Here is a 23,251-nt window from a genome sequence, read left to right on the forward strand (position 1 = left end):
AAGACAACAACATATCACAGCGGTGGGACCGTGATCTTCCCACAATAAAGTAGCAGGAAAAGACAAGTACAGGTTTTTTGGTTTACATACAGTAACACACACAGACATACAGTTGGGTATCCCTCACACGCACACGCCCACACATACTGGGTCACACACTTTCCTTGGGGTGTTTTTGAACTGCAGTTTATATACCACTGAATCTATTGAAGATGAAACTACATTGTTATTCAAGCAGAACACAGAGTAAGAGAGTAAGAGAGAGAACAGGAGAGGAGGCAAGAGAACAGAACATGGAGATCGAGAGTGGAATAAGACTGCCATCTGCTGGGAGTAAGCAGGACCACGTGCAATATACTGCATGGCTCTGAGTAATCGCCTCAAACAAACACTGGCACACAAAAAAATAACCTGTTCAATACCCAATTTCATACAGACAAAATACAAATAGAAAGCTAGTGAATCTATATTTTATGTTAACCTGGGTCTTTTCTCTGCATCTTCAGCTGCTATCTAATTGTATAATACAGTGTTTACAGTGAGCATGTCTATAGGGACAGTGCAGTGAAATCAATGGAAATCAACACAGTGTCCATTTTTCTCTCTACCAGCAGACGGTGTATGAGAGCACTGTTGACCATAAGGTGATGTAACGGTTTGCCCACAGCCATGCTAATGTATCTTACTGGTAGTGACAGGGGGGGTTTAATGTGTGGTCTTGTGTTGTTAGGAAGTACCTTGGACATGTAGAGAGTAGACCCTCCATATACACAAGAAATTCCAGTGGAGGTGTGTGATACGTATGTGCTTATTTGACTGTACTACTGTATATGACTATGTGCGAGTATGTAATATATGTGAGTGTGTGTGTGTGGGTCCATGTCTGTCTTGACTCCTCACCTGGACGAGGTAGTGTGAGCAAAGACTGAGCAGCTCCAGCAGCTGAAGGTGACTTCCTGCCGACAGAACATCCTGAATCACCCCTGGCTCCAGCATTATCTGAGGAGAGGACCTGAGTGAGACCACGTCCTGTCCACCTCACACACTGCTCACCTCCCCAGACAGACAGGTTCCATCCCAAATGACACCATATTCCCTGTATAGTGCCCATAGGGTTCTGGTCAAAAGTAGTGCACTATGTATGGAATAGGGTGCCATTTGGGACTCAACCAAATGACAGAAGCCCTCAGGGACCAGTGGTCACTTTATATAATGCTGCTGATTCATGTGTGTGGGTGTGTGACTGTGGTCTCGGGCCAGGCGTGTTTTTTATGTGTGCAATAGCATTTCACACTAATGTGATTTCACTCATGTGCTACTGAAAGCATTTGAAAGGCATTCTTTGCGCTGTGTGCTCTTCAATAGACTACATGTGTGTGTCCCACTTTATATTCCATGTCTATAAAACATGAATTTAAAAAGGGTCATTACATTGCAGTTAGAGTGGTATTATACATTGTTATTCACACACACACAGTTATCCTTCTTACAGCTGTGATATATACCACATTTCGATGTAATTGCCATGCAAAATACATGATTTTAGCAACATCAAATCAAAAGTACGACTAATATTTATAATATGCGTGTGTGCGTCCTCTCAGTGTAGACTATATAGCAACAGCATGTCTGCTAACCCCATGGTCCCTGACATGTGGCTGGTGGATTTCAGCAACTAGCTCTGTGGTTGTTTACTGAAATAAGCATATTGCTCACGTCTCATCATCTCAGCAGACGGAAACGGACCGGCAGCCGGCTGCTGACCTACATCAACACAACTCCCCCCTGCTCATTTCCACTGTGGAAATGCAATTAGGAATAATTACGAGCTAGCCAGCCTCTCACTGCTGGGCCACAGGGCATAGATCTCCTGACTCCTCACCGCAGAGAGAGAGAGAGAGGGGAGAGAAAGATGGGGGGAGAGAGAGAAATAGGCAAGAGAGATAGGCAAAAGAGAGAGGGAGGAAGGAGAAAGAGTGGGAGGGGGGGGTTCACTGGCATACTGTAGGATCAGGCTAGGTTAGATATCAAATCCATGTATAGGCTATAGCAGGTGGACTCAACCACTATTTAAGAAGGTCCAGTCACACAAATGTACTAGATGGCAACGGTCCGGGAGGATATTGTCATTTATCGCCATAGTAACAAACCCCCACATCGCGACTCGCATGACCCCAAAATGCTCAAACTGTTCACATCCCTTTCCTTGGCGGAGAGAAAACTTTTTAAAGCAATTTTCCTGCAATTCTATACATTTTGTCATGTTTTATGCGCGTTCATATGATACCTAAGTGACTCAACAAAATCAAATGGGGGCACCCTAGGGGTCAATTATCAGGTCCGCCAGTATGGCTGGGCTATAGCTTTAATCAGCTAACGAAAAGCTGGAAACTGTCACTCTTAGTTAGTGTGAGCCTGGATAGTTGTGATATATGTTTGTGTGTACAGTTCTGTGCCTGTGTGTGACTTGAGGACATGTGTGGGGTGGCTAGCTGTAGATGAAGGTGCTACTGTAGACTCACCTGTCCTGTGTAGGCGAAGTCTAGTGCATGTTTCAGTCCCACACTGGTCACTCCCTGAAGAGTCACCTCATCTGCCTCACTCTCCACCATGCACAGACTGAACATGGCCTGAGAACACATACAGACAGACAGACAGACAGACAGACAGACAGACAGACAGACAGACAGACAGACAGACAGACAGACAGACAGACAGACAGACAGACAGACAGACAGACAGACAGACAGACAGACAGACAGACAGACAGACAGACAGACAGACAGACAGACAGACAGACAGACAGACAGACAGACAGACAGACAGACAGACAGACAGACAGACAGACAGACAGACAGACAGACAGACAGACAGACAGACAGACAGACAGACAGACAGACAGACAGACAGACAGACAGACAGACAGACAGACAGACAGACAGACAGACAGACAGACAGACAGACAGACAGACAGACAGACAGACAGACAGACAGACAGACAGACAGACAGACAGACAGACAGACACAGACAGACAGACAGACAGACAGACAGACAGACAGACAGACAGACAGACAGACAGACAGACAGACAGACAGACAGACAGACAGACAGACAGACAGACAGACAGACAGACAGACAGACACACACACACACACACACACACACACACACACACACACACACACACACACACACACACACACCTCTGAGACATAGGCACAGCAAACCTGAGCTATGAATAGGCTACAGCACAACTAAATTACAAAAACAGCCTCATAGATGTGGGAAGTAGGGGTGCTGAACCACCCCCATCTGTTCCGCAAAAAAATAAAAAATACTTTATTGCCCATTGTCTTAGAGAGAACAGTTATTTTGCTTGATCAGCACACAGAAACGAACAGACAGACAGATGTAACAGTATAACTTTAGACCATCCCCTTGCCCATACCCGGGCGCGAACCAGGGACCCTCTGCACACATCAACGACTGTCACCCATGAAGCATCGTTACCCATCGCTCCACAAAAGCCGCGGCCCTTGCAGAGCAAGGGGAACTACTACTTCAAGGTCTCAGAGCAAGTGGCGTCACCGATTGAAACGCTATTTAGCGCGCACCACCGCTAACTAAGCTAGCCGTTTCACATCCGTTACACAGACAGGAGACAACCCCCCCAAGGGGTTGAAAGCACAAGAACTAGCATGTGATTTCACACAGCAACTGCCCTCCAGTTGAAAGCTCACTCTTGGCCTATCCATAGAGTTCATTGGACATAGAGATTACGTAGAGATCATGTGTTTCTTTGACACCCATTTTACAAGCTATATTTATCACTGTCCGACACACAGACTGGTTACTTCCTGGTCCTGATCTTTTTCTGGGAAACACTGCATGAACACACACACACACACAAACAAAGACAAAGTGAAATCGAAGCCCCAGAGAGAGCAGTCGCCTGGCCCCGAGCCTGCTGTGCTGTGCCTGATGCCGGGTGCTCCCAAATCAAAGCAATTATGAGATGAGATGTTGGCAGAGCCATTGATCAGGATGGAGGAACAGGGGAAGCGGCAGGGTGATGGATTAGTCATGTCTTTAATTCACAACTAAAATAATCAAGGACTCCTAAATCACACTAGCCTGGGTACCAATATGTTTGCGCCTTCATGCCACACCTTGTCATGCGAGGGAGTTGACATGATGGGACCAGGCTACAGTCACACCACTACAACCTCAGAGCAGAGGATACCCCTGCCCCTTTTTTTTGATTAGGACTGGTATTTTTGGGGTGTAAGCACTAGTGTTGTTCTAGGTAAATTGTGTTTCCATAGCTAACGCAGTCTCTACTCTATAGGGGATTGGGACAACCACATGTCATGTACAAAAGCCGCTGGGCCAGACGGATTACCAGGACGTGTCGTCAAAGCATGCACGGAACAACTGTCAAGTGTCTTCACTGACATTTTCAACCTCTCTCTGACCGAGTCTGTAATATCTACATGTTTCAAGCAGACCACCATAGTCCCTGTGCCCAAGGAAGAAAAGGTAACCTGCCTAAATGATTACTGCCCCGTGGCACTCACGTCGGTAGCTATGAAGTGCTTGAAAGGCTGGTCATGGCTCACATCAACAGCACCCTAGGCCCACTCCAATTCGCATACCGCCCCAACAGATGAAGCAATCTCAATCGCACTCTACACTGCCCTTTCTAACCTGGACAAAAGGAACACCTATGTGAGAATGCCATTCACTGACTACAGCTCAGCGTTCAACACCATAGTGCCCACGAAGCTCATCACTAGGCTAAGGACTCTGGGACTAAACACCTCCCTCAAACTGGATCCTGGACTTCCTGACGGGCCGCCCCCCAGGTGGTAAGAGTAGGCAACAACACATCTGCCAAGTTGATCCTTAACACTGGGGCTCCTCAGTAGACCCTCCTGTATTCCCTGTTCACCCACGACTGTGTGGCAAACACGACTCCAACACCATCATTAAGTTTGCTGATAACCGACAACGATGAGACGGCCCATAGGAGGAGGTCAGAGAACTGGCAGTGTGGTGCCAAGACAACAACCTCTCCCTCAATGTGAGAAAAAAAAAGGAGCTGATCGTGGACTACAGGAAAAGGTGGGCCGAACAGGCTCCCATTAACATCGACGGGGCTGTAGTGGAGAGGGTTGAGAGTTTCAAGTTCATTGGTGTCCATCACCAACAAACTGTCATGGTCCAAACATAGCAAGACAGTCGTGAAGAGGACACGCCAAACCTGTTCCCCCTCGGGGGACAGAAAAGACTTGGCATGGGTTTCCAGATCCTCAAATGTTTCTACAGCTGCACCATCGAGAGCATCCTGACCGTTTGCATCACCGCCTGGTACGGCAACTGCTCGGCATCTGACTAAGGCGCTACAGAGAGTGGTGTGAATGGCCCAGTACATCACTGGGGCCAAGATTCCTCACATCCAGGACCTATATAATAGGCGGTGTCAGATGAAAGCCCATAAAATTGTCAGAGACTTCAGTAATATAGACTGTTTTCTCTGCTACCGCACGGCAAGCGGTACCGGAGTGCCAAGTCTAGGCCCAAAAGTCTCCTCAACAGCTTCTACCCCCAAGCTGTAAGACTGCTGAACAATTAATAAAATCGCCGCCTGACAATTTACATTGACCCCCTCCCTCCTTTTGTACACTGCTATCTATGCATAGTCACATCACCCCCATCTACATGTACAAATTACTTCAACTAACCTGTACCCCCAAACACTGACTTTGTACTGGTGACCCCTGTATATAGCCTCGTTATTTTTATTATGTTACTTTTTATTTTAGTCTACTTGGTAAATATTTTCTTAACCAACAGTGCAGTTCAAGAAGAGTTAAGGGCTTGTAAGTAAGCATTTCAAGGTACATTCTACACTTGTTGTATTTGGCACGTGACAAAGTTTGATTTGAGTTGATTTCATTTTGTGAAAATCTATGCGTTTTCTTATGATTTAGTTGAGTATAATTGTGTTGTTGTCCCGGGGCTCTGTAGGGTCCATTTGTGAACAGAGCCCCGGGACAACAACACAATTATACTCAACCAAATCATAAGAAAACGCATACCAGCTTGCTTAGGGAGCTCTTCTCCAGGTGTATTTCTCTGTAGGTGTTGGCTTTGTTATGGAAGTTTTGGGAATTGCTTCCTTTTAGGTGGTTGTAGAATTGAACAGCTCTTTTCTGGATTTGGATAATTAGCGGGTATCGGCCTAATTCAGATCTGCATGCGTTATTTGGTGTTTTACGTTATACAGAGGATATTTTTGCAGAATTCTGCATGCAGTGTCAATGTGGTGTTCGTCCCATTTTGTGAATTCCTGGTTGGTGAGCGGACCCCAGACCTCATAACCGTACAGGGCAATGGGTTCTATAACTGATTCAAGTATATTTAGCCTAATTGGCATGTCAAATTTGATGTTCCGTTTGAATTTGTAAGTCGCTCTGGATAAGAGCGTCTGCTAAATGACTTAAATGTAATGTAAATGATGGCATAGAAGGCCGTTCTTGCCTTGTCTCTCAGATCATTCACAGCTTTGTGGAAGTTACCTGTGGCTCTGATGTTTAGGCCGAGGTATGTTTTTTTTGTGCTCTAGAGCAACGGTGTCTAGATGGAATTTGTATTCCTGATTCTGGGAACTGGACTTTTTTGGAAGGCCATTATTTTTGTCTTACTGAGATTTACTGTCATTGCCCAGGTCTGACAGAATCTGTGCAGAAGATCTAGGTGTTGATGTAGGCCCTCCTTGGTTGGAGACAGAAGCACCAGATCATTAGCAAACAGTAGACATTTGACTTCAGATTCTAGTAGGGTGAGGTCAGACGGTGCAGACTGTTCTAGTGCCCTCGCCAATTCATTGGTATATATATGTTGAAGAGGGTGGGGCTTAAGCTGCATCCCTATCTCATCCCCCAGCTCTGTGGAAAGAAATATGTGTGGTTTTTGCCAATTTTAACCTTACACTTGTTGTTTGTGTACATGGATTTTATAATGTCGTATGTTTTTCCCCCAATGCCACTTTCCATCAATTTGTACAGCAGGCCCTCGTGCCAAATTGAGTTGAAAGCTTTTTTGAAATCAACAAAGCATGAGAAGACTTTGCCTTTGTTTTGCTTTCTTAGTTTGTCAATTAGGTTGAACAGGGTGACTACGTGGTCTGTTGTACGGTAATTTGGTAAAAAGCGAATTTGACATTTGATCATTACATTGTTTTTGCTGAGGAAATGTACGAGTCTGCTGTTAATGATAATGCAATGGATTTTCCCAAGGTTGCTGTTGACACATATCCCACAGAAGTTATTGGGGTCAAATTTGTCTCCACTTGTGTGGATTGGGATGATTAGTCTTTGGTTCCAAAATATGCCAGAGCTGAGGCTGATGTTAGAGAGTTTAAGTATAGCCAATTGGAATTTGTGGTCTTTATGTTTTATCATTTCATTCAGGATACCATCCACCCCACAGGCCTTTTTGGGTTGGAGGGTATTTTGTCCTGTAGTTCATAACATGTAATTGGAGAATCCAGTTGGTTCTGATAGTCTTTAATAGTTGATTCTAAGATTTGTATTTGTTCATGTATATGTGTTTGATGTTTGCTCTTTGTTATAGAGCCAAAAGGATTGGAGAAGAGGTTTATCCATACATCTCCGTTTTAGACAGATAACTCTTTGTTTAGAGTTTTCCCCAGAGGTGGTTAGATTATATGGATTCTTCAATTACATTGAGCTGATTTCTGACGTGCTGTTCCTTCTTTTTCCGTAGTATATTTCTGTATTGTTTTAGTGATTCACCATAGTGAAGGCCTAGGCTCAGTTTTTCTGGGTCTCTGTTTTTGGTTGGATAGGTTTCTCAATTTCTTTCTTAGGATTTTGCATTCTTCATCAAACCATTTGTCATTGTTGTTAATTTTCTTAGGATGTCTGCTTGACATTTTTAGATTTTCTACTGCCAAGTCTACACCTTCACTATTACAGTGAAACATTTTGTCCAGGAAATTGTCTAGAAGGGATTGAATTTGTTGTTGCCTAACTTTCCTTCCATCTATAGCATTTCTTAATATTATTCATTAACCTTTGGCTTTGATGCCTCATGATTGAACAAAGCTCTGTTCAAGTAGAGTATGATTTTGCTCTGACCTGAGAGCGTTCAGTCAGAGACTCTGGGCTGAGGTCAGTGATAAAGTAGTCTACAGTACTTTATTTTATTTATTTTATTTATTTCACCTTTATTTAACCAGGTAGGCAAGTTGAGAACAAGTTCTCATTTACAATTGCGACCTGGCCAAGATAAAGCAAAGCAGTTCGACAGATACAACGACACAGAGTTACACATGGAGTAAAACAAACATACAGTCAATAATACAGTATAAACAAGTCTATATACAATGTGAGCAAATGAGGTGAGAAGGGAGGTAAAGGCAAAAAAGGCCATGGTGGCAAAGTAAATACAATATAGCAAGTAAAACACTGGAATGGTAGTTTTGCAATGGAAGAATGTGCAAAGTAGACATAAAAATAATGGGGTGCAAAAGGAGCTAAATAAATAAATAAATTAAATACAGTTGGGAAAGAGGTAGTTGTTTGGGCTAAATTATAGGTGGGCTATGTACAGGTGCAGTAATCTGTAAGATGCTCTGACAGTTGGTGCTTAAAGCTAGTGAGGGAGATAAGTGTTTCCAGTTTCAGAGATTTTTGCAGTTCGTTCCAGTCACTGGCAGCAGAGAACTGGAAGGAGAGGCGGCCAAAAAAAGAATTGGTTTTGGGGGTGACCAGAGAGATATACCTGCTGGACCGTGTGCTACAGGTGGGAGATGCTATGGTGACCAGCGAGCTGAGATAAGGGGGGACTTTACCTAGCAGGGTCTTGTAGATGACATGGAGCCAGTGGGTTTGGCGACGAGTATGAAGCGAGGGCCAGCCAACGAGAGCGTACAGGTCGCAATGGTGGGTAGTATATGGGGCTTTGGTGACAAAACGGATTGCACTGTGATAGACTGCATCCAATTTGTTGAGTAGGGTATTGGAGGCTATTTTGTAAATGACATCGCCAAAGTCGAGGATTGGTAGGATGGTCAGTTTTACAAGGGTATGTTTGGCAGCATGAGTGAAGGATGCTTTGTTGCGAAATAGGAAGCCAATTCTAGATTTAACTTTGGATTGGAGATGTTTGATATGGGTCTGGAAGGAGAGTTTACAGTCTAACCAGACACCTAAGTATTTGTAGTTGTCCACGTATTCTAAGTCAGAGCCGTCCAGAGTAGTGATGTTGGACAGGCGGGTAGGTGCAGGTAGCGATCGGTTGAAGAGCATGGATTTAGTTTTACTTGTATTTAAGAGCAATTGGAGGCCACGGAAGGAGAGTTGTAATGGCATTGAAGCTTGCCTGGAGGGTTGTTAACACAGTGTCCAAAGAAGGGCCGGAAGTATACAGAATGGTGTCGTCTGCGTAGAGGTGGATCAGGGACTCACCAGCAGCAAGAGCGACCTCATTGATGTATACAGAGAAGAGAGTCGGTCCAAGAATTGAATCCTGTGGCACCCCCATAGAGACTGCCAGAGGTTCGGACAGCAGACCCTCCGATTTGACACACTGAACTCTATCAGAGAAGTAGTTTGTGAACCAGGCGAGGCAATCATTTGAGAAACCAAGGCTGTCGAGTCTGCCGATGAGGATGTGGTGGTTGACAGAATCGAAAGCCTTGGCCAGATCAATTAATACGGCTGCACAGTAATGTTTCTTATCGATGGCGGTTAAGATCTCGTTTAGGACCTTGAGCGTGGCTGAGGTGCACCCATGACCAGCTCTGAAACCAGATTGCATAGCAGAGAAGGTATGGTTAGATTCAAAATGGTCGGTAATCTGTTTGTTGACTTGGCTTTCGAAGACCTTAGAAAGGCATGGTAGGATAGATATAGGTCTGTAGCAGTTTGGGTCAAGAGTGTCCCCCCCTTTGAAGAGGGGGATGACCGCAGCTGCTTTCCAATCTTTGGGAATCTCAGACGACACGAAAGAGAGGTTGAACAGGCTAGTAATAGGGGTGGCAACAATTTTGGCAGATAATTTTAGAAAGAAAGGGTCCAGATTGTCTAGCCCGGCTGATTTGTAGGGGTCCAGATTTTGCAGCTCTTTCAGAACATCAGCTGAACGGATTTGGGAGAAGGAGAAATGGGGAAGGCTTGGGCGAGTTGCTGTTGGGGGTGCAGTGCTGTTGACCGGGGTAGGAGTAGCCAGGTGGAAAGCATGGCCAGCCGTAGAAAAATGCTTATTGAAATTCTCAATTATGGTGGATTTATCAGTGGTGACAGTGTTTCCTATCTTCAGTGCAGTGGGCAGCTGGGAGGAGGTGTTCTTATTCTCCATGGACTTTACAGTGTCCCAGAACTTTTTTGAGTTAGTGTTGCAGGAAGCAAATTTCTGCTTGAAAAAGTACTACTGCCAAGAGATGAGCTATATGTGTACCTACCATAGGAGTCCCTTCGAAGCCTACCTTTGACTATGTACATACCCAGTCTGACAGAGCTGCAGGAGTTGTGACACGTTTTTGTTGTTGTCGTTGTGTTTAGGGGGGCATGTGAGGGAGGTGTTTGTCCCCGTGTGTTGAGGGTGTCAGGCTCTTGTCCAGTTCTGGTATTTAGGTCACCACAGACTAGTACCTGGGCCTGCAAATGGTTTATCTCCTCCTTCTTCAATGGAGAGAAGCTGTTGTCGTTAAAGTATGGGGATTCTATTGGGGGGATATAGGTAGCACACGAGGAGATTTTTCTCTGTTGAGGTCACCACAGACTAGAGGCATAGATTTCAATGTTTTTTTTTTCTTAGGGTTTTGAAATCTAGCCTTATTAGATACTGAGACAGTCTGTCCTAAAATATCTCCTTTTAAGTACTTATTCATTTCTAGCCAGATGTAAAATACCATGTTTCTTGTAGGATGACAATGTCTGTATTTCCATTTTCTTTGATGAAGTCTGGGTTCCTGCTCTTTAGACCAAAAGCAGATGACCTCAGACCTTGTATATTCCAGGATGAGATAGTAAAAGCTTTGTGTTCCACAGTGTCTAGTGTTGTTTTCGTGTGGTTTAGGCTCGGACCATTACAGTAGGTGTGAGCAGAGCATGCTGAGCATCTGATATATATCTCTTAGGTCGCAAGATGGGGCTTAGGCGAGTGTATTAGTGAGGGTTGGGCCTGTTTCTCTGCTCAAGGCCTGGGCATATGTGTGGCTTTATTACAGTAGACTAAAAACAGTTGCATGCATTCGTGAATTGCAAAGTATTCATTGTCTAGGCTAATTATCCAAAGCTCCCTTTGTTATTAATTTGAAAACTAAAATGCTTAATTGCATTTCAAAGCATGAATATCTCCTATGCTGTGTGATGCCATGAACGAATGACTGATTGATTAATACAGTAGCCTATATATTGAAATATAAGAGTAATAAGTAAGTTGCGGTATTTCGTCTAAACAGGACGTGCTCTTAGGCCTACAGCTCGATGGTGGTTATACAAGGCTACTATACAAAGCCTACTATTGATAATGACATTACATATTATTATACCCTGGAGGGTTTTTTTCTAGGCAAAGATACTTCAACAAGTCCAGGTGATAACAGAGCTACAGTGATAACTCGAGCTTGGTTCCCAAGTTTCTAAACCATACCAAACCATCTTCGGTATAGTGTCGCCTAAATATTTGAATTGAGGAAATGTGATAATCATTCGAATATTTTAGCGATCCCCAGTAGACGTCCTAAATGCCCCCAGCCTTCAGATGTGAGCTAAACAGTGCACTTGCACATGAGATTAGTTTTAAGGTTATGGATGCGAAAGTCAACTTTCATCATTTCCAAACGTTTAAGTCAGTTGTATGCTGATTTGCGATCTATTAACAGCATAATCATTAGGATATTAAATAGGCGCTACAGGCGCTATATCTTTTTTTATTGATGCATTATTCAATTCATACGCACAAAAAATATATTAACAAAAGCATTCACTGAGAAAGTTGATACATGTGGGCCCTTCATTTATAGGCTATGCAGAGCAACTTTGTTCAATTGATCAAATCAGTTATTGTAGACCAAAGAAAATGACAGATGTGGTGTTTTGAGCTTGTGTACATAATTACATTACCCGACCACCCCCAGTAAAACTAATCCCATATGAATAGGGTTTAAGGCAAGGGCTGTTTCCTCGTCTCTGACGCTGATGCCTCTGCCATTGTCCTCAATCCAAATATGCTGGTTCATTTTGCTATTATGCACATGGCAACATAGGGATCGGCGCCAATTCTACCGCGCACTGAAGACTATGTTTCATAATCACGGACAACGACCATATCCAACGCGGCAGAAAGCTCATGTTATAAAAAATATTATTATTCGGTTTATTAGTGTTACACCATTATTTATAATATAACCATACACGTTTAAGAAGTGATGGACTGTGCCTTCCCTGTGGCCTCCGCAATGGAGTAGTCCACTGAGACATGCGCGAATCAGGCAGATGTCTTGACTAAAGAAATCTCGGTCGACCAAACAGCCTATCGACCAAACAACTAAATGGGGGCCGGCCCTATGATTTTCACATGGGGATTATTATTATTGTTTTTTAACATGTGAAACGGCAAATGTGATTTTCAACATGAATCTATTCAACACAGTTCCCTCGTAACGAGGTTTTCGCAGTAGGCTATAGGCCCAAAAGCTTATCACTGCATATTGGCTTTGCTTGAATTGCCCTGCCAATGCATTGTTGTTCTTCTCAGATCATTTAAAAAATATACAGTACCAGTCAAAAAGTTTGAACTTTTACATTGTAGAACAATAGCGAAGACATCAAAACTATGAAATAACACGTATGGAATCATGTAGTAACCAAAAAAAGTGTTAAAACAAATCAAAATATATTTTATATTCTTCAAAAAAGCCACTGGTCTAATGTCCATTGCTCGTGTTTCTTGGCCCAAGCAAGTCTATTCTTCTCATTGGTGCCCTTTATCAATGGTTTCGTTGCAGCATTTGGACTATTAAGGCCTGATTCACGCAGCCTCTTCTGAACAGTTGATGTTGAGATGTGTCTGTTACAATGAACTCAGTGAATAATTTATTTGGGCTGCAATCTGAGGTGCAGGTAACTCTAATTAATTTATCCTCTGCAGCAGAGGTAACTCTGGGTCTTCCTTTCCTGTGGCGGTCCTCATGAGAGACTGTTTCATCATAGCGCTTCATGGTTTTTGCAACTGCACTTGAAGAAACGTTAATAGTTTTTGGAATTTTCCAGATTGACTGACCTTCATGTCTTAAAGTAATGATGGACGGTTATTTCTCTTTGCTTATTTGAGCTATTATTTTACCATTTAGGGCTATCTACTACACAAATGCATTAAGAAGGAAAGAAATTCCACAAATATATTTTTTAAACAAGGCACACCTTTTAATTGAAATGCATTCTCATGAAGCTGGTTTGCTTGATTGACTAATATACACTACATGACCAAAAGTTGGCGGTCAGCACTCGGCTGTCCCGTTCTGTGAGCTTGTGTGGCCTACCATTTCGCGGCTGAGCCGCTGTTGCGCCTAGACGTTTTTCCACTTCACAATAACAGCACTTACAGTTGACCGGGACAGCTCAAGCAGGGTAGACATTTGACTAACTGCCTTGTTGGAAAGGTGGCATCCTATGACGGTGCCACGTTGAAAGTCACTGAGCTCTTCAGTAAGGCTATTCTACTGCCAATGTCTGTCTATGGAGATTGCATGGCTGTGTGCTCGATTTTATAGACCTGTCAGCAACGGTTGTGGCTGAAATAGCCAAATTCACTCATTTGAAGGGGTGTCCACATACTTTCTATATATAGTGTATGTGCAGATATCCTGTGTAGATATACTGTGTAGATATACTGTGCATGCGGACTGTACTGTATATGTTCCATGTCCTCCGAAGCCAGATGTGCACATTACACTGACATTACATACTGGCACAGAAGATAGCGTCATACTGTAAGTCTTTCGAGTTCTGACCCAACTTTGCTTCTTTTGGCGTTTATCTTGACTTTTTTTGATGAAATGTATCTGCTACCAGGTTCTTATGATCGTCAATCACTTTTGAACATCAGATCGGCATTTACTAACCTCAATTCTGGCTTCAACTTCAACTCATCTGCCCTGGGCTGTTAGTGTAATTCCGACACAATGTTCGGGCTACCCAAGACGAAACAGATTGCAGGAGAGAGGGAGTCCTGCCAAGATTTAGGTGCAGGGATAACCGGCCACCTCTTCCCTCCATTTTATTGGCCAGACACTTGATAATAAGATGGATGACCTCCAATTGTGAATTTGATATCAACAGGACCCTCGAACTGCAATATTCTCTGCTTTTCTGAAACATGGCTTTTGGTTAAGATACCCCCCATGGCTATCCAACTCAATGGATTCTCCATTCACCAAGCGGACAGGACATTGCATATAGGGAAATCCTAGAGGGGGAGGGTATGACTCTTCATCAACAGCAAATGGTGTGCTGACTCTAGCCCAGTGGAAGCCTTGACGCGTTGTTCACCCGTTTTAGAAGACTTTTAACAATCAGGTATTCTTACTCCCCTCCTGTACGCCATGTTCACCCACAACTGCGTGGTCATGCACAACTCTAACACCATCATCAAGTTGGTTGACGACATGACGGGGTTAGGCCTGATCACCGGCGAAAATGGGAAGGCCAACAGGGAGGAGGTCAGTGAGCTGGCAGTGTGGTGCCAGAACAACCTCTCCGTCAATGCCAGTAAGACCAAGGAGTTGATCGTGGACTACAGAAAACAGGGGCGAGTACGCTCCTATCCACATCAACAGGGCACTAGTGGAGCAGGTCGAGAGCTTCAAGTTCCTCTGTGTCCAAAAGGACTTAAAATGGTCCACGCACACAGTCAAGAAGATGGAACAACTGTGCCACCTCCCCCTCAGGAGGTTGAAAAGGTTTGGCGTGGGCCCTCAAATCCTTAAAGAGTTATACAGCTGCCAAACTGAGAGCATCTTGACTGGCTGCATCACTGCTTGTTATGGCAACTGCACCACCCTCGATCGCATGGTGCTATATAGGGTGGTGCAGAACACCCAGTACATCACTCAGGGGCCGAGCTCCCTGAGATTCAGGACCTCTATATCAAGCAGTGTGTGATAGAGACTCCAGATACCCAAGCCATAGACTGTTCACTCTGCTTCAGCATCACAATCAGTACCGGAGCAACAAGTCTGACCTCAACAGGCTCCTGACCAGCTTCTATCTCCAAGCCATAAGACTGCTAAATAGCTAACAAAATGGCTACACAGACTTTCTGCATTGACCCTTTTATTTTATTTTTTATTTTTGCACTGACTCTATGCACACACACACGCTTCATTTGCTCACACACACACACACACACACATACACACGTGCACATTACACACACAAACAATCATCAAATACGCCGCTGCTACTCCGTTTATCATATATCCTGATGCCTCGTCACCTAACACCCTATACATATCTACCCCTACAACTCCAGTATCCAGTACATTGTATGGTATTGGCACTGACCCTGGAACTGAGCCTGTATGTAGCTTACTCACTTTCTCCTGTTCTTATTATTTCTATTTCTCGTGTGTTTTTGTTCTAATTTATAGTACTAGTGATTATTTCTTTGTTGGGAAAGAGCTTGCAAGACAGGCATCTCACTGTACTTGTGCACGTGACAATACAACTTGAAACTACACTCTTAGAAAACAGGGTTCCAAAAAGGGTTATTCGGCTGTCCCCATAGGAGAACCCTTTTTGGTTCCAGGTAGAACACTTTTTGGTTCCATGTAGAACCCTCTGTGGAAAACTTCTACCTAGAAGCTAAAGAGTTCTTCAAAGGGTTCCCCTATGGGAACAGACAAATAACATTTTTTTGGAGTGTCCTCCCCAGGCCCAAACTCACCCGGAAGTAATCGCTGCACGCCGCCAGCACTGCTTTATGGGCGTGGAACTTCTGGTCGCCGGCGACCAGGGTGACATCACAGAGTAGGCCATCCTTCCTCTGCTGGTTGAGGGCGGAGAGGACGGAGTCCTGGTGAGACTTGGACTGGCATAGCCTCTGGTCTGTTACCAGCTCCTGCCCACTGGGAGGGAGGGACAGAGCGAAGAAAGGAGCGGGAGAGAGAGTGAGGGAAAGGGAGAGATATCAGTCAAGGCTGTGGGAATATCTCTGTCTCTTGTCTTTCGTCTCATCTCAGTCATTTAGCAGATGCTCTTATCCAGAGTGACTTACAGGAGCAATTAGGGTTAAGTGCCTTGCTCAAGGGGACATGAACAGATTTTTCACCTATTCAAGTGAGGGATTCAAACCAGCGACCTTTCGTTACTGGCCCGACACTCTTAATCGCTAGGCTTCCTGCCGCATCTCCTTGTTTGTGTCTCTTGTTCTCCTAGCTGTCCATTTCATATGTCTGTTTATTAGTCAACTAGCTGTCAGTCCTTTTTTCTGCCTGTTTGCAGTTTGGTCTGTCACTACAAATAACTAAATACTATTGAAGGTATGCGAACACAAGTCTGGTGTGTGTGTGTTATCAGGGTTCGTGGTGAAGCACTGGAGCCCCCTGCTGGCCATCTCTAAGGCCCAGCAGCTGTAGTTCAAGATTGTCAACGGTCTGCTCCTCCCTAACAAGGCCCTGAGGAACAGCCTGCCCCTCTACCTACAGTGTGTGTGGCCTGACAGAGTAATAGCCCAGGAATGAGGGACAGGTCGCCACAGGCTGAGAGGTAGGGTCATGATTCTAATCTGACAGAGAAGTGTGTGTGTGTGTGGAGGGGGGGGGGGTTGACTGCTCTTACCACACCTGCCAACATGCTGCCCCACTGAAGCTCAGACCAGCCATGCCAATCTAAGGTTGGTCAGAGGTTAGTTAACTGTAGTATATGGGGTGAGCTAACAATGCAGATGGCATTGCAAACTCTCGAAGGGCAAAATTAATCTCACACCCGATTACAAAATGCTGGAAACGGTTGTAGAGCTGTGCGTGCGTGCGTGTGTGTGTGTGTGCGTGCGTGCGTGTGTGTGTGTGTGTGTGTGTGCGTGTGTGTGTGTGTGTGTGTGTGCGTGTGTGTTTCACTTGTGGTCATGTGCGTGTACAGATTCACCAGTTTACAGATTTACCTGACACAAGGTTCAGATGGCATGCTCCCAGAGAAGGAGAGAAGAGGTGGAACAGTATTCTGTGATTCCTGAGGGCTGCAGTTACTTCCTGCATTAGCCTGGAAAGAGAAACAGAGAAGGCACATTTCAATCAACTAACTACTAACCCCTAATACAAAGCAGACTGAAAGTCAACCTGAAACTGAGAGGCACTTCAGCTTAATGAATAGAATGACGAAGACGCTGCGTGAATTAGCCATCAGCCAAGAAAGACCACATCCTGGGTTTTCAACTGACACTCTGTGGCTAAGAATATAATATATTTATAAACACCTCTACGTTAATGTGGATGCTACCATGATTACGGATAGTCCAGAATGAATTGTGAATAAGGATGAGTGAGAAAGTTAGACGCACAAATATCAATGGTGAGAGGTTAGAGTTCCATTGGAGAATTTTTGTATTTGTATGTATTATGGACCCCAGCTACTCTTCCTGGGGTCCGGAAAAATGAAGGCAGTTTATACAATTTTAAAACATTACAATAAATTCACAGATTTCACAACACACTGTGTGCCCTCAGGCCCCTACTCCATCCACTACTACATATCTACAGTACTAAATCCATGTGTATGTATAGTGCGTATGTTATCGTGTGTGTGTGTGTGTATCTGTGCCAATGTTTGTGTTGTTTCACAGTCCCCGCTGTTCCATAAAGAGTTTTTTAAATCTTCACTGTTCAGTTTCCCTGCATCCCGGAGAGGTGAAGTGTTCCCATTTTGAACCATTTTCTTTGTCTGAAGATACAAACTCTTTAAAATCTCTTTTAAATAATTTCATCTCCCCAGAGAGCAAAATCAGGTGCACCTGTAGGCATATCGCTGGCCAATCAGATAGCTTAGATCGCCGTGTCTACAGCAGCTACCACAAGCCCACAGCAAATTTGATTGGAAATATAACTTTTCCCTGTGGTTCTCTGCCCACGCACCATAGTTAGGCCATTGATCATTTAATTGATGTCACACAATACATTGTAGGCGCACATGATCCCCTGCGCCCAGCAGAGAATTGCACTTGTCTTGCATTTTGACTAAGAAAGTGATCTTAACTAAGAAAAGGTTGTTGGCCACTGTTGTAGTCTATACAGTATGACCTATTATATGTATTAATTAGCGGTTCATTTGATGGTTGTTTAATATGCAGCATGAAACCTAACGCAAACCTGATCTACTTTGATTGGCCTCCGTGACAGTGATTAAATGGTTACGTTTGTGGCCATCTAGCCTGCTATCACCTGGTCGCCGAGCCAGTGATCTGATAGGTTGCCAAGTCATATCAGGGCATTATGTTCTAGTCTCAGTCTCATTAATTCAACTAGGCCTATGATTTATTATGTGTCTAGTTGCATGTTTAGATTAGTTTAGTAAGACTCCCATGAGCTACTGAACATGCAGCAGCTACTCTTCCTGGGGTCCACATAAAACATACAAATACATGACAAACTACAGAGCAGTAACGGACAAGAACAAAAGAGATACAAGAAAGTCACCAAGAGACAACAAAAATAGTGTACAATGTACACACTGTTTTGTACACTGTGTGTACAAAACATTACGAACACCTGCTCTTACCATGACTTAGACTGACCAGGTGAATCCAGGTGAAAGCTATGATCCTTTATTAATGTCCCTTGTTAAATACACTTCAATCAGTGTAGGTGAAGGGGAGAAGACAGGGTAAAGAAGGATTTTTAAGCTTTGAGACAATTGAGACATGGATTGTGTATGTGTGTCATTCAGAGGGCGAATGGGTAAGACAAAAGATTTAACTGCCTTTAAACAGGGTATGGTAGAAGATGCCAGGCACACCGGTTTGATTGTGTCAAGAACTTCAACGCTGCTAGGTTTTTCATGCTCAACAGTTTCCTGTGTGTATCAAGAATGGTTCACAACCCAAAGGATGTCCAGCCAACTTGGCACAACTGTAGGAAGCATTGGAATCAACATGGGCCAGTATCCCATTCCCTGTGGAATGGTTTCGACACCTTGTTGAGTACATGCTCCAAAGATATAGGCTGTTCTGAGGGAAAAACTCAAATTTAGGAAGGTGTCTTAATATTTTGTACACTCAGTGTATACACATTCTTATATGCAGTACAGTTAAATTAGATCTTTAGAAAAAGGCACAGTGATACATGTTTTTATCTGTTTTTTTAAGCTAAACTTGCTTTTTGCCCAAGTAACCTCTTATGGCAGAGCATTCCACGATGATATGGCTCAATACATAACTAAGCGATGCATTAAATCAGTTTTTGGTTTGGAGACCGTGAAGAAACCTGTAGTGGCGTGTCTGGTGGGGTATGTGCAGTGCCTTCGGAAAGTATTCAGACCCCTAGACTTTTTCCACATTTTGTTACATTTACAGCCCTTTTCTAAAATAGATTAAATAAAAATCCTCAGCATTCTACACACAATACCCCATAATGACAAAGCAAACATTTTTTTTAAATGTTTCCAAATTTATAAAAAATAAAAAACAGAAATACCTTATTTACAAAAAGTATTCAGACACTTTCCTATGAGTCTCGAAATTGAGCTCAGGTGCATTCTGTTTCCATTGATCATCCTTGAGATGTTTCTACAACTTGGAGTCCACCTGTCTTTTACATATAAATAAATATATATTTATATTTTTAAATATATATATATATATATAAATATAAATGTAAATATATACTGCTCAAAAAAAATAAAAGGGAACACTTAAACAACACAATGTAACTCCAAGTCAATCACACTTCTGTGAAATCAAACTGTCCACTTAGGAAGCAACACTGATTGACAATAAATTTCACATGCTGTCGTGCAAATGGAATAGACAACAGGTGGAAATTATAGGCAATTAGCAAGACACCCCCAATAAAGGAGTGGTTCTGCAAGTGGTGACCACAGACCACTTCTCAGTTCCTATGCTTCCTGGCTGATGTTTTGGTCACTTTTGAATGCTGGCGGTGCATTCACTCTAGTGGTAGCATGAGACGGAGTCTTACAACCCACACAAGTGGCTCAGGCAGTGCAGCTCATCCAGGATGAAACATCAATGCGAGCTGTGACAAGAAGGTTTGCTGTGTCTGTCAGCGTAGTGTCCAGAGCATGGAGGCGCTACCAGGAGACAGGCCAGTACATCAGGAGACGTGGAGGAGGCCATAGGAGGGCAACAACCCAGCAGCAGGACCACTACCTCTGCCTTTGTGGAAGGAGGAGCAGGAGGAGCACTGCCAGAGCCCTGCAAAATGACCTCCAGCAGGCCACAAATGTGCATGTGTCTGCTCAAATGGTCAGAAACAGACTCCATGAGGGTGGTATAATGAGGGCCTGACGTCCACAGGTGGGGGTTGTGCTTACAGCCCAACACCGTGCAGGATGTTTGGCATTTGCCAGAGAACACCAAGATTTGCAAATTCGCCACTAGCGCCCTGTGCTCTTCACAGATTAAAGCAGGTTCATACTGAGCACGTGACAGACGTGACAGACGTGACAGAGTCTGGGGACGCCGTGAAGAAGAAGGCATTGATGCTATGGACTGGCCTGCCCGTTCCCCAGACCTGAATCCAATTGAGCACATCTGGGACATCATGTCTCGCTCCATCCACCAACGCCACGTTGCACCACAGACTGTCCAGGAGTTGTCCTCATCAGGAGCATGCCCAGGTATTGTAGGGAGGTGGAGGCCACACACACTACTGAGCCTCAATTTTACTTGTTTTAAGGACATTACATCAAAGTTGGATCAGCCTGTAGTGTGGTTTTCTACTTTAATTTTGAGTGTGGCTCCAAATCCAGACCTCCATGGGTTGATAAATTTGATTTCCATTGATAATTTTTGTGTGATTTTGTTGTCAGCACATTCAACTATGTAAAGAAAAAAAAATCTATATATAGGGCTCTAGAGTGGCGTAGCGTTCTGAGGCCCTGATCTCAGTGCTAGAGGCGTCACTACATAACCTGGTTCAATTCCAAGCTGTATCACCACCGTCCGTGATTGGGAGTACCATAGGGGGGCACAGAATTAGCCCAGCGTCGTCCGGACTAGGGTTTGGCCGAAGTAGGCAGTCTTTGTAAATAAGAATTTGTTCTTAACTGACTTGCCTAGATAAATAAGGCCAGACAAAATTGATTCAATGTTTAACGGAATTCCCCCCCAGAAAAGTGAGGCAATTTTTTATATTTTTTATAATACATTAAGTGGATAAGGAATAACAGTACTTTACCACATTGTCCTAGGCTATATGGACATGAACAATAGGAGAAATATTCGATTTCAGACTGATTTTCAGATTATTTTGTATTATTATTAATACACAAATTAACATTCATAAACATTCACATAGAAATTGCATTATATTATACAACCTATCATGTTAAAACATTTAGAAAATACAAGTAATGTATGAATGTATCAGTTCATTAATCTAACAAATTCAAGAATGATTGACAAATAATTGTAATCAAATTCAAATGTTGACGCATAATAAAGGAGGGGGAGAAGGAATAAATTGGGGGAGAAGGGCCTTGGTCAGGGAGGTGAATAAGAACCCGATGGTCACTGACAGAGCTCCAGAGTTCCTCTGTGAAGATGGGAGAACAACTATCTCTGCAGCACTCCACCAATCAGAACTTTATGGTAGAGTGGCCAGACGGAAGCCACTCCACAGGGAAAAAAAGCACATGACAGCCCGCTTGGAGATCGCCAAAATGCACCTAAAGGACTCAGAACATGAGAAACAAGATTATTTGGTCTGATGAAACCAAGATTGAGCTCTTTGGCCTGAATGCCAAGCGTCACATCGGAGGAAACCTGGCACCATCCCTACGGTGAAGCATGGTGGTGGCAGATTCATGCTGTGGGAATGTTTTTCAGCGACAGGGACGGGGACGGGGGGATCTAGTCAAGATCGAGGAAAAGGTGAACAGAGAAAAGTAGAGAGAGATCTATGATGAAGTCCTGAGTTCTCTGAAGCAGGATCTCAGACTGGGGGTGAAGGTTCACCTTCCAACAGGACAATGACCCTAAGCACACAGCCAAGACATCGTAGGAGTGGCTTCGGTACAAGTCTCTGAATGTCATTGAGTGGCTCAGCCAGAGCCTGGACTTGAACACCTCTGGAGAGACTGTAAAATAGCTGTGCAGCAATGCTCCCCATCCAACCTGACAGAGCTTGAGAGGATCTGATGAGAAGAATGAGAGAAACTCCCCAAATACAGGTGTGCCAAGCTTGTAGCGTCATACCCAAGAAGACTTGAGGCTGTAATCACTGGCAAAGGTGCTTCAACAAAGTACTGAGTAAAGGATCTGAATACTTATGTAAATGTGATATTTCAGTTTTTTAAATTCAATAAATTAGCAAACATTTGTTTTGCTTTGTCATTATTGTGTGAAGATTGATAAGGGAAAAATAGTGTTTTAGTACATTTCAGAATACGGCTGTAACGTAACAAATGCTTTCCGAATGCAACGTAAATATGTTTGAAGTGTACGTAAATAGATTATACATTTATACATTATACATTTAGGCATTTTGAACTCACAAATGTTTCTTAAAAAGACTAGAATAGAAGTAGTCAATTTCTCTACAACCATGAAAGACTATCATGCATGTTGATGTTAGTTCTGTGTGTGCAGTTGATGTTAGTTCTGTGTGTGCAGTTAAGGGCAGGGTGTGCTGCTTTGTTTTGAGACAGCTGCAGCATGATAGTCTTCCTTTGCTTCACCTGACCATATAACCGGATAATAATTGTGGTAAATCTCAAGGATTATCCACACGCATTTCAATGTTCATTGATTATCCACACGCATTTCAATGTTCATTGCCTTTTCTTGCAAGCTACAAAATAAAGGGGTACAGCCGTGTACAAACGGTAGAAAACGGAAGAGCGATATACCCAACATAAGGTTAATGCTGTGCCAACTCTGGGTGATGACATCACAGCCAGGTAAACACGTGTCCATAATAGCCATGCTCCCATGAATAGTAATACTACTTCAGTTAAGTACACCACCTACTCAGTAGGAATT

The 23,251-nt window shown here is 43.6% G+C and overlaps 1 protein-coding gene across 2 annotated transcripts in view; it reads right to left on the reverse strand.

Moving 5' to 3' along the window:
- Positions 1-23,251, reverse strand: part of klhl32 (kelch-like family member 32) — a 35,494-nt gene that overhangs the window by 5,426 nt on the left and 6,817 nt on the right. Inside the window, exons 2-5 of one of the 2 annotated variants that reach the window (XM_046313276.1) lie at positions 17,198-17,295; positions 15,983-16,163; positions 2,523-2,630; positions 901-999 (exon numbers count right to left, since the gene is read on the reverse strand). In XM_046313276.1, coding sequence (XP_046169232.1) covers positions 901-999; positions 2,523-2,630; positions 15,983-16,163; positions 17,198-17,220 — 411 coding nt within the window. In that variant the 5' untranslated portion in view covers positions 17,221-17,295. The remainder of the gene's footprint in view (positions 1-900; positions 1,000-2,522; positions 2,631-15,982; positions 16,164-17,197; positions 17,296-23,251) is intronic. The other variant, XM_046313277.1, reaches the window with a different exon arrangement.

This window comes from Oncorhynchus gorbuscha, linkage group LG19, assembly GCF_021184085.1.
Source record: "Oncorhynchus gorbuscha isolate QuinsamMale2020 ecotype Even-year linkage group LG19, OgorEven_v1.0, whole genome shotgun sequence".
Taxonomy (NCBI): domain Eukaryota; kingdom Metazoa; phylum Chordata; class Actinopteri; order Salmoniformes; family Salmonidae; genus Oncorhynchus; species Oncorhynchus gorbuscha.